The sequence below is a fragment of the Manduca sexta genome, chromosome 24, assembly GCF_014839805.1.
Source record: "Manduca sexta isolate Smith_Timp_Sample1 chromosome 24, JHU_Msex_v1.0, whole genome shotgun sequence".
NCBI lineage: Eukaryota > Metazoa > Arthropoda > Insecta > Lepidoptera > Sphingidae > Manduca > Manduca sexta.
The window spans coordinates 12,122,057-12,142,065 of NC_051138.1; the positions used below are offsets into that span (position 1 = coordinate 12,122,057).

The window sequence follows — 20,009 nt, forward strand, 5'->3', positions numbered from 1 at the left end:
ATGTCGTCCAACAAATACTTTCTTAATTTATGTTGTAATGATGGCCAGAAGACAATGATTATAAAAGAACATTATTCGGTTTTATAAATATTTTGTAAGCTAGCTTTGTTTGCGGCGATAGCCTAGTTGGGTGTGGAACGGACTGCCAAGACGAATGTCCGCAGGTTCAAATCCCAAGGGCACACACTTCTGACTTTTCTAAAATCATGTGTGTAATCTTTGTGAATTTATCGTTCGCTTTAACGGTGAACGAAAACATCGTAAGGAAACATGTACATCTGAGAAGTTCTCTACAGGAATTTCGAAGGTGTATGAAGTCTACCAATCCACACATTCCAGCGTGGTGGACTAAGGCCTAATCCCTCTCAGTAGTAGAGAAGGCCCGTGCTCAGCAGAAGGCAAGTATATAATACAGGGCTGATATTATAATTATTCTATTATTGATTTTAGCAGAGATTTTCAATTCATCTTATTAAAATATTTTGAAGAAGTTGTAAAGACCAATTTCATTCATAACACTATATGAGGCGCCGGCATAACCTATTAAAACTTCAAAACAGAAAAATAAACAAAAAGTTCATTAAAATGACATCAACTCTTGTCATATTTACAAAGGTTTTAAAACTTCTCTAAGCCTATTGAGTTGATGTTTGTTTACAGTTTAGTCACAAATCGGTATTCACTGCGCATACGAATTAATATGCAAAGCTTGTTATCGCTCCCGACTTTGCTAACGTTAATTTCTAATTATACAGGCCCATTTGTAATATTTACGAAAAGTTATTCCTATGTTTAGTTCTGAATCGTGGACAGGCCTTTGTATTATATACCTTTGTCAGCGCAACTGTATGACGTGGTATTCACTAAATGGTTCGTTATGTCAAAACGAAAGCAATGGAATTTGAAAACGTATTAAGTATATGGAGCCATTTTTATAAAACGATCACAATCGCTTTTTTCGATCTAACTCCGTAATGGGCCAGTCAGCAAAAAGATTTTTGTCAAATATTGAAATAAACGAATTATTATTATTGATTTGTTCACTTTCGGAATCGGATTAATTATTGAGATTAGGATTGTTTATTAAAAACGGCTGCTAGAGTGTGAGTTAACGTCACGAGGTATAAATATTTTGTATTGCAGCTTGAATGGATCAGCGCTACCGCGGAAGAATAAAGACCAATGTGAAATTATTATTAGTTGGTGTGAATCTTGTGTTGAGTGATTTGAAAACTTAGGGAAAGTGTCAGATTTAGATATTAATTCTGTGCGATCATCTGATGTATAATCAAACAACATCGTACGCTAAAATAAGCCTACCTGTAATCTATACTATTATATAAAGCTGAAGAGTTTATTTGTTTGAACTCACTAATCTCTGGAACTATCAATTCGAATTTAAAAATTATTTTAGTGTTGGATAGCCAATTAATTGTGGACGGCTATATATCATCGTACTATGACCAATGGGGGCGGAGCAATAATGAAACATTTTGCAAAAACGGATAAAAAATATTATTTTTGAGAGCTTTAAAATATATTATAAAACAAAAACCCTAGCCACATCTGTCTGCTTGACTAAACGCTAAAAAAAACTACCCAACAGATTTTGATAAAATTGGATATGGAGATAGTTTAAGACATAGGCTACTTTCTATCCCGGGAAAATATATAGCGGGATTTTTATCCCGGAATCTATACTATGATATGAAACTGAAGAATTTGTTTGTTTATTTGAACGCGCCAATCTCAGGAATTAAAGATTTGAATTGGAAATTTTTTTAAGTGTAGGTAACCTCATTTATCGGGGAAGACTAATGGGAGCGGAGCATCAATAAAATTGTAGCAAAAACGGTGAAAATGTATTCCTGTTGAGAGCTTCCGTTGCGCGCGCTGAGTAAACCCTTAAAGTTACGAAAGAAACATGTACGACGAAAGTGTTCCTCTTAAAAAAATCTAAAAACATACATATATTATAAAACAAAGTCCCCCGCTTCATATGTCTGCTTGTGGGACGCGTTAAACTCAAAAAATACCTAACAGATTTAGATAAAATTTGGTATGCAGATAGTTTGAGAACCTGGGAAGAACATTGACAACTTTCTATTCCGGGAAAATATATAGCGTGACTTTTATAACAGAAAACTTTAGCCCGGAAAGACATTAACACGCGGGTGGAGCCGCGGGCATAGGCTATTAATAATATTTAGGCAACTGTTAATTCGATAAAATTGATTTGGGTTCGATAACTTATCATCAAAGACGCTCTCCTCATCCGTAAACAAAATTTGCGTTCCGAAACACGAAACATTTATTAATACGGATATTGCCAAACATAATCTGACATGTTTACGTAAAGTACAGAAACAGTTTTGGGGTTTTCGTAAGTATGGTTCACCGATCACAGAGCCTTTCATCTTGGGGAAAAGGTCGTATATAATAATCAATATATAATCCGATATTATCAAGCCATGAAAGCGCTGTACAAGTACCTAAAGATGAAAGAAATTTCTGTGGAAATAAAGTATGGATTAGGTAGACTTTCAGCTGTTACGCGGAAATTTGTAGCAACAGATCTAATTAAGTAAGCGTTATGACTTTATAACCAGCATTTAGAGAAAACGTCTGAGAGATATGCAAGTGTTAGGGCTTAGTGCCTTTAGATCGTTTGTGGAAGGTTTTGTTACTGACCGAAGTGTGTAATGTAAGGAGTTCTAAACTAACACTAACCACCGCCGATTCAAAACGTATTTACTTTAAATTCTTCAATACAATAAAGACTATACATTGAAATAAAACTACTTCTCGGATTTTATTGTTTTTTTTTGTTATGATTTTCTCTCGACGTTTCGAAGACTGCAGCCTTCATGGTCAAGGGGGGGGGGGAGGTTATAGTCCCCGTTATTCATAATACAGACTATTTACGTAATAAAAAAGAGTTTTCAGAAGTTCCAAAAGGTTGATGAGGGGATCTAACCTGAATTAAAATATGTAATGCCAATAGACAAGTTGCGAGAAGTAGAATACAGAGTGGACACGATAACAGTTTCAATCAAATTTTATGTAGGTATTCTGTTTTTTAGTCGACGCCAATAGTTTGTCAGGCTACAGTTTCGCATTTCAATGTGGGTACAACGTGTGCTCTGTGCGTATTCTGTTGGTATTGAGAGGCAAATGTGTTCTATTGTGTTTTAAACATTTGAATATGTACCAGACTGGTGGATATCAACTATCGCAAGGATTTTAAAAAACAGTCATAGCTGCTCGGTCCTACAAAGTTTGTTACAATCCAACCATGACAATTATTGTCGCACCATTCATGAATGTATTTATCAAATCTACTCCAAAATAAAAATGAATAATATCTATAAGGCGAAATGCAGATACTATCAATTTGTTGCAATATACAGCACGTAATGAGGTGTGAATATTTCAATGACAATAGCGCTAACACATTTTTCTTCTCTTGTTACTGAACCAAAAAAAGTATCAATCGCTAAACAGACTACGTGTTTCCCGAAAGGTGTCAACGTGGCAGTTTCGTGCGACGCTATGTTAATTTCCCGTTGTTGACTGTCGCGTGTTGTAGCAGCGATTTGATAACTCTGGATTCATGCATATTGTGCTAATTCTCGCACGATTTCAACGTATAGCAGTTTGATATTATGAATTCTGATTTATATAATAAGGAAGTGTCACCGAGGAAAACCGGTCCCTAAAAAGGCCGAGCATCCAGGCTTTTGATTTTTTTGTGTTGCGTAAAAACATACTACGATTTTTGGTTTGTTCTTTTATTATTCGATTTTATTTATTTATTAAACAACAAAACATAAATCAATGCCAGATTGATAAAAAGTTTCAAACAAATTTATAATATAAAGTGATATGTTGCAATTTAATTAAAGGATTTTTCTTTATAATTTACATAAAACGATTTTTTTAAAATTTTAAAATTAGGCGGGCCTTAAATGGTTCCGATACTCACTTAATGTTGCTCGCCATATATCCGCGTGAGAGACTTTTCGTACGTCGTACCACAAACGTTCCACTCTGCACTATTTCGAAATTAAAACATGCATTTATGTTAGTCCAGGATATAGTCTATTTGAATGCCAAATTTGATCGCAATCAGCTTAGCGGTTTCTGCGTTTATTTCTAACAAACATCTAAATAATATATTCCTAAATATTTATAACATAAGCAAGATGTAAAATGCAAAGAGTAGACAAATAATCAATAGATATACCAAGAAGTGATGAAAATTACGGCATTGAATTACAGCATATTACGTTTTATATTGTCAGTATTATTCATCGTCAACAATATATTGTTGTTTTAATTAATTCACATTGTGCAGGTAATAGCATTGACCTCAATACGGAGATCCACGCGGAGACATTATCATCAATAGCCATTTAGTTATTAGTGTTACATACTAAACGGAGTAGCTTTACCTGATATTGTAGCATTTAAAATTTTGTATGAAATTAGTGGCTTTAATACACAACAACAACAATAGTAACATCAACATCTAACTAGGCTATTGCCGCTTTTAATACGCCCTTAATTTCTTGCCTTTATATCACACGCGGTAGGCAAAGGCGCAATTAAGTTGCTCACACTTCGGCATGTTTACCATTTTCCCATGGCGTAGCGTGGCATGGATTTACAATATCCAACCCTGAACAACTTTGCTATATAAGATGTTATTACGATTGTGATTTTTATTTTACAGGTAGTCTTTTAAAGAATATATTATGTATTTCGAGATTCTTAAACTAGTCTTATTAATAATAAACTATGCCTCAGATATATAACTTTGAAACAAAGAACTAGTAGTAAGTACTAGAAGTAGGTAAGTAATGTAATATTATTAGAAATAATAATATTTTTTATCTGGACGATAACCTTCTGAAATGTGTCTTTAAAAAATATTTTTGTGGGATAATATTTGATTCTCTCCTGTTAACATGTGAAGGAAATAATATTCTGCCTTCATATTTAACTAAGTTTGAAAAAATATAGAAAGGATTTTATACATGGGGCAATTTCCTCTTCAGAGATTAAACCGCCATAAAAAACCTTCATAAATATATTCAACATTGCTCAAGCCGTATATTGCGAGTTTGTATGCACAAAACAATATTTTGAATTTTAATATGAATAATACTTTCTTCGTAACTTATAATTTGAAATAAGGCGCAACTAAAAACATGTTTTAATATCTGCAAAGTCATACAAATTAAGATAACTTAAAGCTTTTCTTTTTCTGTGTTTAATTTACAACCGATAATCACAGAATACTGGAAGAATTATGGATGCGTTGCCGGCCTTAAAGAAAAACCACAGAAATTAGAGAAGGTAATGGGGTGTTTAACTTATGCTGGTGGTAGGATATATTTTATATCCGCCTGGATAGCGAGCCCCGTACACAAGGTGTTATAACCTGCCACAGTGCTCCACGTAAGTGTGTCGCGTCCCGGGATCAGCCTGTGTATATCCGGTTCCAACAGGCCGGCATAATTGCGTCGACTGTCGAGGGGTAATCGTCTCTCGTCTGTCGACATTGTATTGGACCCCACTCCACTTACCACAGGTGCAGGGGGCTCAATAACCGTGCTCTTAAAAAAATAACTATTCAAAACGTAAAGAGAACTGTCACTTTACCTTGATATTGCGCGGTCAGGCTAGCCCTTTCCTGTAACCAAGTCGTAACTGGCTCAAAACAATTCAGGCAATAATTAAAGAAACATATAATATATTTAGCTATTCCATAACACATTTTATTATTTATACATTTCATACGTACTGTTTATACGTGTTTGATAGCTTTCTTGGGTATCAGTTTTTTCGTTATACTCAAGGGGATGAGAGTACTGTGGCGTAATAAAATTTCAGAAAGGAGTCCGTTTGTTATTCCTTCACAGATGTATTTACTTTTTTCACGGCTTGACCATTTTGATTACATTCATAAATATCTCTCGGCCAAGGCGTGATAGTCTGACGTAATAAAACCCTGGCCTGCTTGAGATATGTAGCGCTAAGAACTTATTTAAATATATAATAATATATTGAATTAAAGCGCACTTACTTCAGTTCAATTAAAAAATGTACAGTAGCTGGTGGTGGAGCTAAGCCAAGAATTCTTAATTATACGTATATAATAAGGGAACTATAGGTCTTATTTATTATTATTAATTATAAAGACATTGTGTTTTTTTTCCTATGATCCTTTGTTTCATTAAATTTAAACTATTTTTCGGATTATATCGCGGTTTTAATATTTTAGTTTTCTCCCGATGTTTCGAAGACTTTGCTGCCTTCGTGGTCACGGGTGGGTCAGTCTAATTTAAACTATTTTTCGGATAAAATCCGAAAAATGTCTAACATTCGCGTAATTATAAGAAATCATTATCGTTTCTTTCCTAAATAAATGAAAAACAAAAAAGATATCAATAATTTTAGATCTCCCTTTTAAACTTACTTACTATTAATAATTAATAACATTTTTTATATTCTATTTATATTGCCCAGTTGGCCTATAAAGCGGACAACGGTCGAGCACCTAGGCACTTAATATACGTTTGTGTTTTCATAATTAATTAATTTTACAATAATTAACGGACTTTTGGAAAGATAAATTTACACATACATCACGCATATCGCATGTATGCTGAGGCGCAACTAGGGCACCCACTTTCCGCCAAGTGTGTTCCGTCCCATGATGTGATAGGGGGCGAGCCTATCGGGTACAAATTCCAGACTCCGGGCTGAGACAAATAAAAATAATATGTCGGGTAAAATTACATTATATTACTGTTAGCACTGACTGTACTTAATTTTAACGGCACAAAATTATGCCAACCATTAACGGCTTGATCCTTGCATTTAATAACGTTCGGATACAAAGGTTTGTCGTAAAAACAAACATTACACAACTTTGTTATTCGCTAGTACTAACTTCATAACCATTTTGACGTAATTCTTAATGACGATTTAATACCGATTTAATTATTATGTAGAGCTACATTTTGTTTGACTTTTTAACTTTAGCAAAAAGTTGTTGTTAAATGTACGCTAAATCTTAAGTGATAGTGAGCTCAACTTTGAATTGTATTAATGTCTGATCGCCTAGAAACAATTTAAAATGGAACACAAAATTACTACAACCAGTAAGGTGGACAAGAATGACAAATACGAGGTATCAATGGACATGAGTTGCTTCCGATTGGTTGCTATGAGATTTCAGTGGGAGGCGTAGATTCAGCAGTGGAATCTCTATCGCTCATGATCATAATATGACAGCGTCTGTGCTCAGCAAAAGAAAAAAAAACAATTTGCATTACCTTTTCTCATAAATAGCTAGCTCTTATATTCAGCTGTAGAGATCCTATGGATGGTGCTGGTGTGATGAGTTATTCGTCCTCTACAAATTTACGAAACCATCAAATACAGTTGCAATCAATAAACCTTAATAATTACGTCGTTTACCTTTTTATTGCATCTGTCCTAACTAAAGTCGATGTGGAATTGGACACGTTTTTCCCGCGCGAAATAAGTCGGAAGTAGACATGTGATTGCCTATTCGTTTTGATTTAACTGATCTGGCTGTCTCATTCGTTATGAGACGGATATATGTTTTTTATAAGGCACCAGTCCAGTAGTCATTCTACTGATGAGTAATGATTACCCCTCGGCAGTCGACACAATTATGCCGGGCTGGTGGCCCTGGATATACACAAACTGAGCTCTGAACATGATTCCTTATATTTACGCGAATTTTGGACATTGAAACAAAACTACGTTACTACTTCAAATAAAAATACAAATTTATCGCAAAAATAGCCTTAAAGTTATTTTTTTAATCGAGCACGACAAAATACCTTCTGTGCACGTTATGGTAAGCGCGATGTTGTCCAGATAGAGTATCGAATGGCAACAGTTGGCGCTCATGTTACTCGACACAACCATACTGAGCTGCTAGCTAGCTGCTAGCCTACTGAGCTGCTTCTTCACATAATGGTGGAAGGACTTGGAGAGAACACGCGCCCAGGCAAATATTCCAAAACCTGATGGTGTGGCAAAGAAAAGAGTTGGTAAAACTAATGGCGGAAAAGTTTTATTCTAATGAGATAGATATATCAAAGGGATAAAGTTCAAAAACGTTTATTCACAGTTGATTGCGTTGGAGTTAATGCCTAACTAAATTTTACTATCGGCTTCACCTCGTTTCCCGCAAATAAATTTCTATTACGCATTTTTGCAGGACATAAAGCCTTTGTGGCTAATCCCTAATGGGGCATTCAAAATTAATAAATTCCTCGTAATTTCCATTCAGTTTGTTAGAAGTTAACTCAAAATGGACGCACGGGTGACATGTAGATCTTTAATAAATGTCCGCAAAATGTCTGCGGAAGAAGCTAAACATTCCCCCCGGTCATATTGCCTTACAGTACTGTACGTGATTTTATAAAATTACCGCTGAGGTTACATCCGACCCGCCCTCGCTCCTTGGCAATGATAGCAAAATAGGTTAGAATTATGTTTGCAAAGGAGTTGGATTTGAAATTTGGAAATCGGCCTGTCTAAATCGGCTTGTTCGACTGAATCATGACAAATAATGAATCCTCCGGCTCATGCTATTGGAATCCACTACACTTTCAATCAGGTGCAGTACTTTGCATTGCCCGTATAAAAACGAAAGAATCGCGTAGTTTATTAGTACTACTCAATCGCTAGGCTGTTTGCGTGCCAACCTGTAACATTTACCGCGATTAAAACTTCGTTAGCCGTAGCTTGATCATTTAGAATTCATCGAAGCCAATATATATTTTAACCCGATTTATTTACACGGTTGATAAGATAAAGCCAGCGAGGCGTGAATAAAAATAAATAAACCACCCAGAGGCAATCACGTCGCTAATAAATGAGGTTATGAGCTTCGTCGCGATGAGAAATTGAACCGGCTCCGGCTCCGGTATAATATATGTACATCTAGTAGGGTGGAAGTATAGAATCAGAGGTTGGTTCATCTCTGTTGAAATCAGAAACAGTGTTTATTACATAACTGTCAAAGGAACAGATGGTTTCATGTAACGTTAAGCGTCTACGCAAAAATTTAAAAGTACCCTGGACGCGTTAACGGACCAAAAGAAATTGTTGAAAATTCGGAATTAGGAAAGGATGACTTGCTGAATTAAAAATGGTTAAATATATTTTAGAGTATTGGTAGATTAATTAATTTAATATGTATTTTTATTACGTGAAGGGACATTAAGTCGTCACTTACAATAACATTCCCCATAAGGCCGTAGCTAGGGGGGGGGGGGCATTGTGGGGCAATGCCCTACCTTAATAATCAACTAAATTGTACATTACTACTCAATGAAAATATATGGAGCAGCGGGTTTTTTATTTCACGATTTGGAAGTTGGTCCCATAGTAAGAGTTGTTCGTATTGATGGGTGGAATAACGCTCTTTCGAGATTTAAGGGAATTTTGTTGCAATCTGTATGTAATATACAGATTAACAATTACGTAAGTATTAATCTAACTCACTCACGTTCACAAGTCAAGAAAGCCAAAAATCGTTTCACCAGATCAGATCTAGTACAATATTTACTTCCGCCCTACTTGTAACAACAGCTGCCCTACCTTAAATTGAAGTCTAGCTACGGCCCTGGTTCCCTATATAATGGAAAGAAAGATAAATGCATCTTTTCTATCTGTGTGATCAAGATATGTAAGCGTACCGTAAAATGTACATTGTTTGAACGTAATATTTAAAACAAGGTACATTTTATCAGGTCGACAGAATTAAATTTAAAATGTGGTTTTAAGGATTTTTATAATACTGTTGAACGCCATCTATCGGCGTTCCCAGAAGTTATAGGTAATGATAATAAATCGCATGAAGTGGCGTCGATCCGATAAATTGGCCCGCAATATGGAGCCTTTTAGAAGATTACTGATCAAGGCCATACTAAATGGAAGAGTTAATTTTGTAACAAAATTTATTTGAATTTCTCAAAATTGTTTTCATAAATTGGGTGTACTCAATTATTTTGTTCAAATAGTTACTGAGCTATTATTATTAAGCATTTTGTTCGTTGTAGTGGTGATGTAGAGATTTTCTAATTACAAGTATTTTCTATTTTCTGATTATAATCGCTACAATCCTTAACATCATTTAACTAACTGTGGGGTACTGCAGTAGATCTGCAGACCATTTTTATTTTACAGAAAAGAGCGATTCGTGCAATTTATAACCTTCGGTCTCGCGATTCCCTTAGAGAACTGTTTAAGGAGGTGAATATACTGACTTTGCCAGCTGAATACATTTTTCAAAATATTATGTATGTCCGTAAGAACCTAGGTACTTTTATGAAAAACAGTGACTTGCACTGTTTGAACACTAGAAATAAGAATAAACTAGTTGTTCCAAATTTCCGGCTCTGTAAAACAAATAAATCTTATCTAGCGAATTGTATCAAATTCTATAATAAAATCCCTCTTGAAATAACCAATCTGCCCGGCTACAAATTTAAGTGTCATGTTAAGCGCGAATTAATGTCAAAGGGGTATTATAATGTAAAGGATTACCTCGATGATCAGACGGTTTGGAAAAACAGTCCTGCACACCCTGTCCAACCCTATGTTAACGCCAATATTATAAATTAACTACATAAACGTCTCATGTGTACCTTTCTACAATTTTGACATTATACTGGGTAACAGTTTTAAATTTATGTGACATATTTTATTTTATATTGACTCATTGAATTATCAATGTATAATAGACGACCGACCGATCATTTTGTTGCACCAGCCTTAAAATTTATAATCTTAATTATATTGACCAAGATCTGCGACAAAATATGAAATGAAAATATTATGTTTGTAAATGTAGGCGTATGCACGCTGTACACTGACTGTTTCATAGTTTTTATAATTTTTTAGTATTATTGTTTTTTTCCGTTAGTTTTTAGTTATTGCTAAATACTTTTATGTGGATTTTCTCCGCAATTTTACGGTGATGTGCGTGTATTAGCTTATATAATTAATCAGACTTTGTATAGAAAAGACTTATTAAAAAAATATATATATATTTAATAACAATATTATAAATGAATAGACAATTGATGACAAAAAATAAAGCCCGGAGTTTCTTTCTGCCTTTCTTCTTCGGGTAGTCATCGCTTAGGTAGTTAGTGAAAGGCTGGTAGGTTAGCTAGGTTAGGGCTTTTATTGTCCTCACCGGTGAGGATCGCGACGCGTTTCTCCCTTATTGCTTATTTAAAAATACATACATACATAATTTTATTTCTTCTTCCCTGCCAGCCCGAGCTGGCTTCTTTGTTTACTAAGTATATTTTTCATTTATTTCATTGTCTTTGTTTATATAAGCTAATCTAATTAAGTAATAATTGAATATTCTCATGTACCTTGACTTATCATAAGTGCAACTATGTTCGCCTACGTGATGAATAAAGCATTTTTATTTTTTATTTTTTATTAACGAATATGTAGGTAAAATAAATTCCTTGCCATCATTTTTATTGAGCCGATTCTACTTGTATATTAAAAACCTCTCTTCGTCATTTTTATTGTCATAAAGTTACCTGTCTTCTATCATTGTGGATTAGGAATAGCTTTGCCAAACTGTATACCAAGCTCAGATAAACTACTCACACTCCCAACTTTTATTCCTGAAGAAGTAGGCATAGGAGCAACTGCTGCACCGACTTACCGCCGTGTATATTTCCGTTCCATGATGTGATAGGAAGCAAACCTATCATAAATAATAAATAAATAATAATATCAGCCCTGTATTATATACTTGCCCACTGCTGAGCACGGGTATCATCTACTACTGAGAGGGATTAGGCCTTAGTCCACCTATCATATCAGGCATAAATTCCAGACTCCGAGCTGATACTCACTACAAAAACCCAATATTGCTTTTTCTGACCCGGGAATCGAACTCGATCCAGCATTGCAGTCGTACCCTAATACAATTACGTAGTAGTTCGGATAAAATAATTAATAATATACACAACATGTTCGCTATATTTCAATCTCTCCAAAAGGACCAAGAAATATTTTACATTTAACTTAGAATCATTAATTTTATATGTATTTGAAAGAGGATATCACTTTCATTTATTTTATATGTTATTTAAGAACGTGTGACGCTTACTCAAGACCCCATTTAGGAGTTTGAGGTTCAATTAGAGGTTTAGATAAGTTCAATATAATTACATTTTACTAACATTTACGTTAAGCTAATTAAACTCATAAAATGGCAAATGTAATATACTACTAACATAATAATTATTTTATGAGCTATATTTATATTCTATATTTTCTACTAATATAGACGAGAGTGGAAGCAATGAAATAGATTGTAGCATTTCACGCTTGCGTAGGTATATGAAAATGTATTCTTTTGCACAACTACGTAGCTAGATGTTATTAAAAAAGCAAATTGATGAAACAATAAAAGAAATACATAAAATTGAAGTGTCTGTGATTTCGAAGTCTCAGAATACAGAAACTCAGAATTCTAAAACCTGTTTAGATTCGAATGTTTAGCAGGTAGATCCAAGGCAACTTATTTTATTAACATATCAAAACAATGCGCGATTAATAAAAGTTAATATGTTGTTATGTTATGTTAATCAGTGCTTGACTAACTACTAAATTTTGCATGCAACAAAACATTGCTTAGGTTACTAGTTAAAATTATTTTCAAGGCTATTCATTTTTATAGCAGGCAATATCCGTATCCTGCCAGCTTACAATATAGGTCACGTCTAGCTTCCTTCATGATAGCTAGGTGCGGCGGGTGGCGGTGATGATACCGTCTTTAGTTCATGTCATGGAATATGATTTAAGATATTGCCATGCGCTACCAGCGTATGCGATTAGGCGCCGAGGTTGGGCAAGATGGGAATTAAATAGCAACGCTAGTGATGATTAAAGTGGTTTGGGATTACAAAAGTGGAAGCATGTTAGTTGGTTTATGGTTATTCTTGGCTGGGAATAACAGTATTGGTGTTTTAATATGTCCCATGTATTTGACGAGTAAATAAGAAATACAGGTGGTAGGTCTCTTATATGTGAGAGTCCGCCTGGGTAGGTACCACCGCAATGTCTATTTCTATCGCCAAACAGCAGTGTGTAGTCACGGTTGTATTCTAGTTTGAAGAACATTGTAGCCAGTGTAACTACTGGACATAACACGACTTAAAATCTCATGTCTCAGGATGACGAGCGCAATGGAATAGCAAACATTATGTACCTTGTAATTCAAGGTGTTGGATGGTGTTTCTACTATTTATGGGCGGTCGTATCGCTTACCATCAGGAGAATGGTGAAGTCAATATTCAAAACAATAAATAATAATAATAGATTAGAAACAAATATGGCGTGAATCTTATTACCTCTTTTTAACTTACTTTGCAAAAGGATATGTATCTATACTTCTATACTTACTATTATATAAAGCTGAAGAGTTTGTTTGTTTGTTTGTTTGTTTGAACGCGCTAATCTCAGGAACTACCGGTCCAAACCGAAAAATTCTTTTTGCGTTGGATAGCCCTTTGTTCGTGGAGTGCTATAGGATATATATCATCACGCTATATCCAATGGGAGCGGAGCAGTAATGGATAATCTCAGGAACTACCGGTCCAAACTGAAATATTCTTTTTGCGTTGGATAGCTCTTTGTTCGTGGAGTGCTATAGGCTATATATCATCACGCTATACCCAATAGGAGCAGAGCAGTAATGGCTAATCTCAGGAACTACCGGTCCAAACTGAAAAAATCTTTTTGCGTTGGATAGCCCTTTGTTCGTGGAGTGCTATAGGCTATATATCATCACGCTATGACCAATAGGAGCGGAGCAGTAATGGCTAATCTCAGGAACTACCGGTTTCAACTGAAAAATTCGTTTTGTGTTGGATAGCCCTTTATTTGTGGACCGCTATAAGCTATATATCATCACGCTATGACCAATAGGAGCGGAGCAGTAATGGCTAATCTCAGGAACTACCGGTTTGAACTGACAAAATCTTTTTGTGTTGGATAGCCCTTTGTTCCTGGAGTTCTATAGGCTATATATCATCACGCTATGACCAATAGGAGCGGAGCAGTAATGAAACATGTTGCAAAAACGGGGAAAATCATAAGTTTTGAGAGCTTCCGTTGCCTGCGCTGCGTAAACGGTTAAAGTTATGCAACAATGATGTATGACGGGATTGTTCCACTTTAAAAGTTCTAAAAAATATATTATAAAACAAAAGTCCCCCGCTGCATCTGTCTGCCTGAACGTGTTAAACTCAAAAACTACCCAACGTATTAAGATGAAATTTGGTATGGAGACAGTTTGAGACCCTGGGAAGAACATAGGCTCCCGGGAAACTACTAATTTTTTTAACGGAAAACTTTAGCCTGAAAAACTTTATAACGCGGGCGGAGCCGCGGGCAAAAGCTAGTATATGGATAAAAAGTGACACAAACATATAACTTATTTCACGTTTAAGGTGGTAGCTCAAGGTCCATTTTCATACATTTTGTTTCGGCTTTAATCTGGGTAACTAAACAAGTATTGGCAAGTAAAGAATTTAAATTCACGTCTAGTTAGTGATTAGTTCTCGCAGTTGAAAGAAAAATGTAAAAATAATTAATAATCATGGATATTTCTGCCTTTAAAATTTCGTCATATTAAATTGCTTGTGGTTTTTATGACAAAGATGTATGACGCAGAATTTATTACCGTTTACTTAGTTTCAAATTAGACCGGTTGGTAAGGCTGGCGTTCTGGCAAGTCTAGCACTTGTGATTTATAGACGTAATATATTAGGAGAGGCAACAGATGGGTCCAATTCTTTTACTTCCATTCCAAAAATTATTTGTTTGATTTGAAAATAAGCCAATGATTTTGTAAGAGTGTACTCGCCGTAATCTAACTAATTGAACGAAAAAAGTTCCGCACTCACACATACAATATTCTTGACATATTGACTTTTACCCAATTCAAAAGTCATAAACTCAGAAAAAGTATTGACGTAATTACATCAGCACGAGCAAAGAGGACACCTAGTATTTATATAGTGTATAATATGTGACAATATTAAACTAATTGGAATAATTTCGACGCTCCAGATTGCGTGTGCTAATACCTACCTGTTTGTTTAGGAAATACATAAAGTAAATAAAAACCATTATCATGATGGCATTAATAATATGCTAAACTGAACTGTATTTTTCTGAATTAGCTTAATTACGGCCAGTGCCTACATCGACATTGACATGGACAGTAACAGTCAGAGTTACTGTTACTTTTGTCCCCATAAATGACCCAATGATGTACCAGGTATTCTTCGCGGCGTCGCCGACATGAAAAGTCCCTAAACCACTGTATCGAACTCAGAGTAGAAAAATTAACAAACAGTATTTTTGTTTTGGGCACGTTTACATTTTGAAATGTTGTCAATTTAAGGACACCAACGTCATCTATTTAAAAGTGATCAAGTACATATATTATGGAATCTATTATATAATATATGTGTTAGTCTAGGGCATGGTCTATGTCAAAGTTAATCCAAATCCGTTTTGCTGTTTCTGAGTTTACGCCTAACAAACAATGAAACATTTTAAAATTTATAATATAAGTAAGAATAATATAAAATATCTGGTAAAAGAAACTCGTGAATTAGACATTACTTCTCCAGAAAATAATACACCTTAATTGTTTTTGTTTCACTTTCACGCTTTGTAATATTATCTCCTTTCCTCTTCACCATGACCAGTTAGCATCGCCTTCATACCGCTTCTTACAAAAGGTCGGTCGAAACTAAATCTATAGGTACTTCCGTTACAGATGTTTGTGATATGAAAAATCTTATTGGCTTTTAATTTAGCTTATTACGTTTGTATTACCACCTAAATGAACTCAGTTTTTATAATGATTTCTTATATTTACGCGAATGTTAGACATTGAAATTAAACTAATTTTCAGTTAATTTTCAGTCCCCCCCGTGACCATGAAGGCTGCAAAGTCTTCGAAACGTCGGGAGAAAATAAAACACCAATACCGCGATAGAATCCGAAAATTAGTTTAATTTCAATCTCAGTTTTTATGTTTTCACCAAGTGCAAAATCTTGAGAAGTATTAATTCTGAGTACATTGGCTCCGAAGTGGTTTTACGTAAAATCTTTGGGAAATCATATTTTACTCTTTAATAATGTTTTCCAGTTTATAGGCTTCGTTGTTTATAAAACTTCGTGGTAAGATACCCAGATTTCCCCTTTACGGAAAAACTAAGTTTCAAGATCTAGTTTAGGTATAAATTGCAAGGAGAGTATATAATGAAGCAACGAAGTTTGCAAAAGTGATTTGGCATTCATAACAAATCCTTTTACGGTAAGAAGTACTCGACAGGGTCTTGGTTTTGACGTAAATCCATGATTTTGATTATTATTTTTTGTTTATGAAAGAAAATTCTTTTAATTCCTAATATTATGAGCCGAACCGTAGATTTATAAAAAAAACTCAAAATTCTTATTTAATTATGCATATAACACTGATAAAGTTATCATGTAGTTAAACTTTCACACCAAATATAGTACCCTGTCCAATCTGATATTCAAAACATTTGCGCGCACAACAAAATATTTAATTCAATAACTTTAAAATTCACCCTTTTGTCGACTTTTATGTGTGCGCGTAAAATGGCGTAGCACGTAGCACAAATCTTGTAACTACCTACGTAGTATATTATGTAGATGTCTTCGTATCGAGGGGGCTCGCGTAGCATTGATCGGCGTAGCTTTTCGTAGCGCATGACTTGTCAAAGCTAATATTGGTTGAATTCGAGCCACGGTTTCGCACTTCGTAACTTCAACTCCATTTAAAATTAAGGTTTTTCTTTTGTGATATTATTTTTTATCTAGCAATTGAGTAAAATGTTTTTCTTTTTATTAGTAAAGAGTTTAGTTAAGTATGTTCTTGAATATTTTTTAAAAGAAGGAAAAAGAAAATATAATATTCGTGGCTAAAAATTGAGACGTAGTTTATAATAAATAACTACGAAATCGAGATAAAGAAAAGGGGATTTACATGCCAAATCGGCGGAAGGATTGCCAGAAGTAGGTTATTTGTGTCGTGTCGGAGAGGGACCACCGTATATAAGTAAAATTTGCCACAATGAGATCGTATTTCGTATAAGCTTGTAGAGTATCAGTTTTCGAACAGACTGACATAATTATGTCGACTGGCCAGGGATACTCATCTCAACTCGATATTCTATCCCAAAACTGCGCCAATTACCATAAAAAGGGAGTTTATAGTTTGTGATTTAAATTGTTGTAGAAGTACACAATGGCCTAATTGGGAATGGGAAGGCCTGCCGAGACCGTCTTTAAATTTTAAAACCCTATGCATACATTTTTGAGATTTCAGTTATGTGTGTATTGTTTTACAAAAAATCGTGCATTTATTACCTGCGAAACGTAAACCTAAGAATTCCACATTAGAATATCAACATTTTGTGAATTCTGTTAACCCGCATTAGGTCACGCTGGCCAACTGAGAGCAGTAGTACACGAGGCCCGAGTCCAGCAGTGGATAGCATATAATGTAGGGCTGGTATATAAATTGTTTTAACCAATGCTGACGTGTCAGGTGGTTGCGGAGTTCGAGGACGTGGAGCCAGACGCGCTGTACGACGTGCTGCATGACCCCGAGTACCGCTCTGTTTGGGACACGCACATGCTCGCTGCAGAGGATGCGGGACACATCAACGTCAATAACGACGTCGGATACTACGCCAGTAAGTATATTACAGCTAGCAATGCTAATGAGCTGGACTGTGTTATGCAGAAATGATTCAAAACTGTTTAAACTATGGATGCTGGACACATTAACCTCAGTAATGACGTTGGATACTACATTGATAGGTTTACTATAGACCAGTGGCGTAGGGGCCATATAACTCGATTCCTGCCGGCTTAGCTTTATGTAGGATTTCTGAAGAGTTCTAATAATTATTAGAACGATTAACAGACCTCAATTATGGATATTAATACCTATATATTGTGTCGGGTTTCCTTTCGGTAAATTTCACCATTCGCCATTGCAGACTTAAGTGAAACTATTTTAGACTAAACTTTTTTGCTAAACCAGAAATGACACTAGTAAGTACTGCTGCAGTCAGTTAGCACTGAATATGTTAAGCTGGGGCGGATTGTGCAGAAATTACCCAAACCAAGTTTTAGCTCCAAGTTACAAATTCACATAAGTTTTTTTAAATTTACTCTCTTCCTACCAGTGTCGAAGAGTGGAATTTTCCCAAAGAAAACCCGACACTCATACAATGCATGCAAATCGTTCTAATGAAATTACATTCTACTTCAATTACGAAAGGGAAGCCGGCTAGTATCGGGTTATGTGGACCCTTCATCATTGCTTCCTACCTCGTGTTACCTTCGGTTCCCTAAAAACTCTTGTGTCAACAGATATCTCGTAAGCAAAGAACATGTATTTACCTGTATTCGTCCCTATTACCATTTCTAGTTACGCCGCAGTCGACTTAAAACGTTTCAGAAGCAAGTTCAAAAGAATATACTTCATACTCCATAACTTGACTAAATGATAAATACAGTACTTCTGAACGATAATTCAATTTATAAGTGGTTGAACCATTTCGACGTTAAGAGTTTCTAGGGTTGTCACCTATCGAGAAGGTCTCAGTAGTATCAGTTTTCAGTATGTAAACAATCATCAATGAATTAATCAATTATAAATTAATGATTAATTAAAAAGGTATACATATGCGGTACGTTAACAAATTAAATGATAGAAGTGTCCCGTATGCAATCGTACACATTCTTGATATTGAGGTGACGTGATAGTTACTATATCTAAGTACCCATAATCTAAATAGTATATGCGAAAAAAATACATCATTAAATTCTATTATGATCGTTGAGAGAGTTTTGCACTCGTATGGGAAATGATTTAATTTATTTTATAAGTAAATGAGCTGTTTTAAATTAAATAGAAAACTAAACGATTTTTTTATTGCTTATTGTAGTTACTTAATACCTTTAAGCTTATTCTGAAATGCGCAAAACTAGAGTTTCTTGTCCGTTCTTCTCTAGTGGAAACTGCTTTTCGAACTGATGATGTAAAAAAAATTACTGTATCTAAGTAGTGTTTAACATTTTATAGAATCAAATAAATTATTTCATTTCATGCGAAACAACATGTGGTTAAACCAGTACGAACGAAGTCAGTATTTGTCATTCGCGCGAAGAACGCAATCATCCCAATTGGGGAGTTCTAGTATTCAAATTACACGTCTTAATGGTATATCTACCTCCTTTTTTTGTACGAACCCAGAAAAGTGACTCCACCGCACTTGATAGTAAGTGGACCGTAACCTCTCAAATTTAAAGTGTAATTTTTACTATAAATTCAAATGGAATTAATAGGAAAGTTAAGCGTAGGTAACAATATTATGTATTTATTAAAACTTATAGAACTGGCTGCTGCATTTTGATTTGAGAACGTTTGACTTGGAAAATTGAGCGTTATTATCAGAGAAAACATCGGAGAAAAGTAAATCTTAATACATAATAATATATTTTATTTATTTAAAGTGATGGTACTGGCTGATACATTTCAAATTGAGAACTTCGAAAATTGAATTTTTAATATCGCATAATAATATTATGCTTCTGAAAAGCATATTCAAAGGTTTTCTCAGAACATCTACAGAAAAATAGATTATTGAAAAGATTTCATTAATTTATTCATACATAAAGGTTAAATGAAACAGTAAAGCCACCGTATATATGTATAAAGATGTAAACTATCAATGAATGTTAACCTCCGTATAAATAAAATATACTCCATGCTTCGAACCGAAATATAAATATAATCTCATTTGCATAACCCGACATAAACCTTTGAGTAAGTTCCGGATCCGATAGCGGACTTA

General features: G+C 34.8%; 1 protein-coding gene across 1 annotated transcript in view; it reads left to right on the forward strand.

The window, feature by feature from the left end:
- The window catches only part of LOC115443051 (START domain-containing protein 10-like), a 50,036-nt gene that overhangs the window by 6,104 nt on the left and 23,923 nt on the right, over nucleotides 1–20,009 (forward strand). Inside the window, exon 2 of the mRNA XM_037442518.1 lies at nucleotides 17,690–17,837. Within this exon, the coding sequence (XP_037298415.1) occupies nucleotides 17,690–17,837 (148 nt within the window). The remainder of the gene's footprint in view (nucleotides 1–17,689; nucleotides 17,838–20,009) is intronic.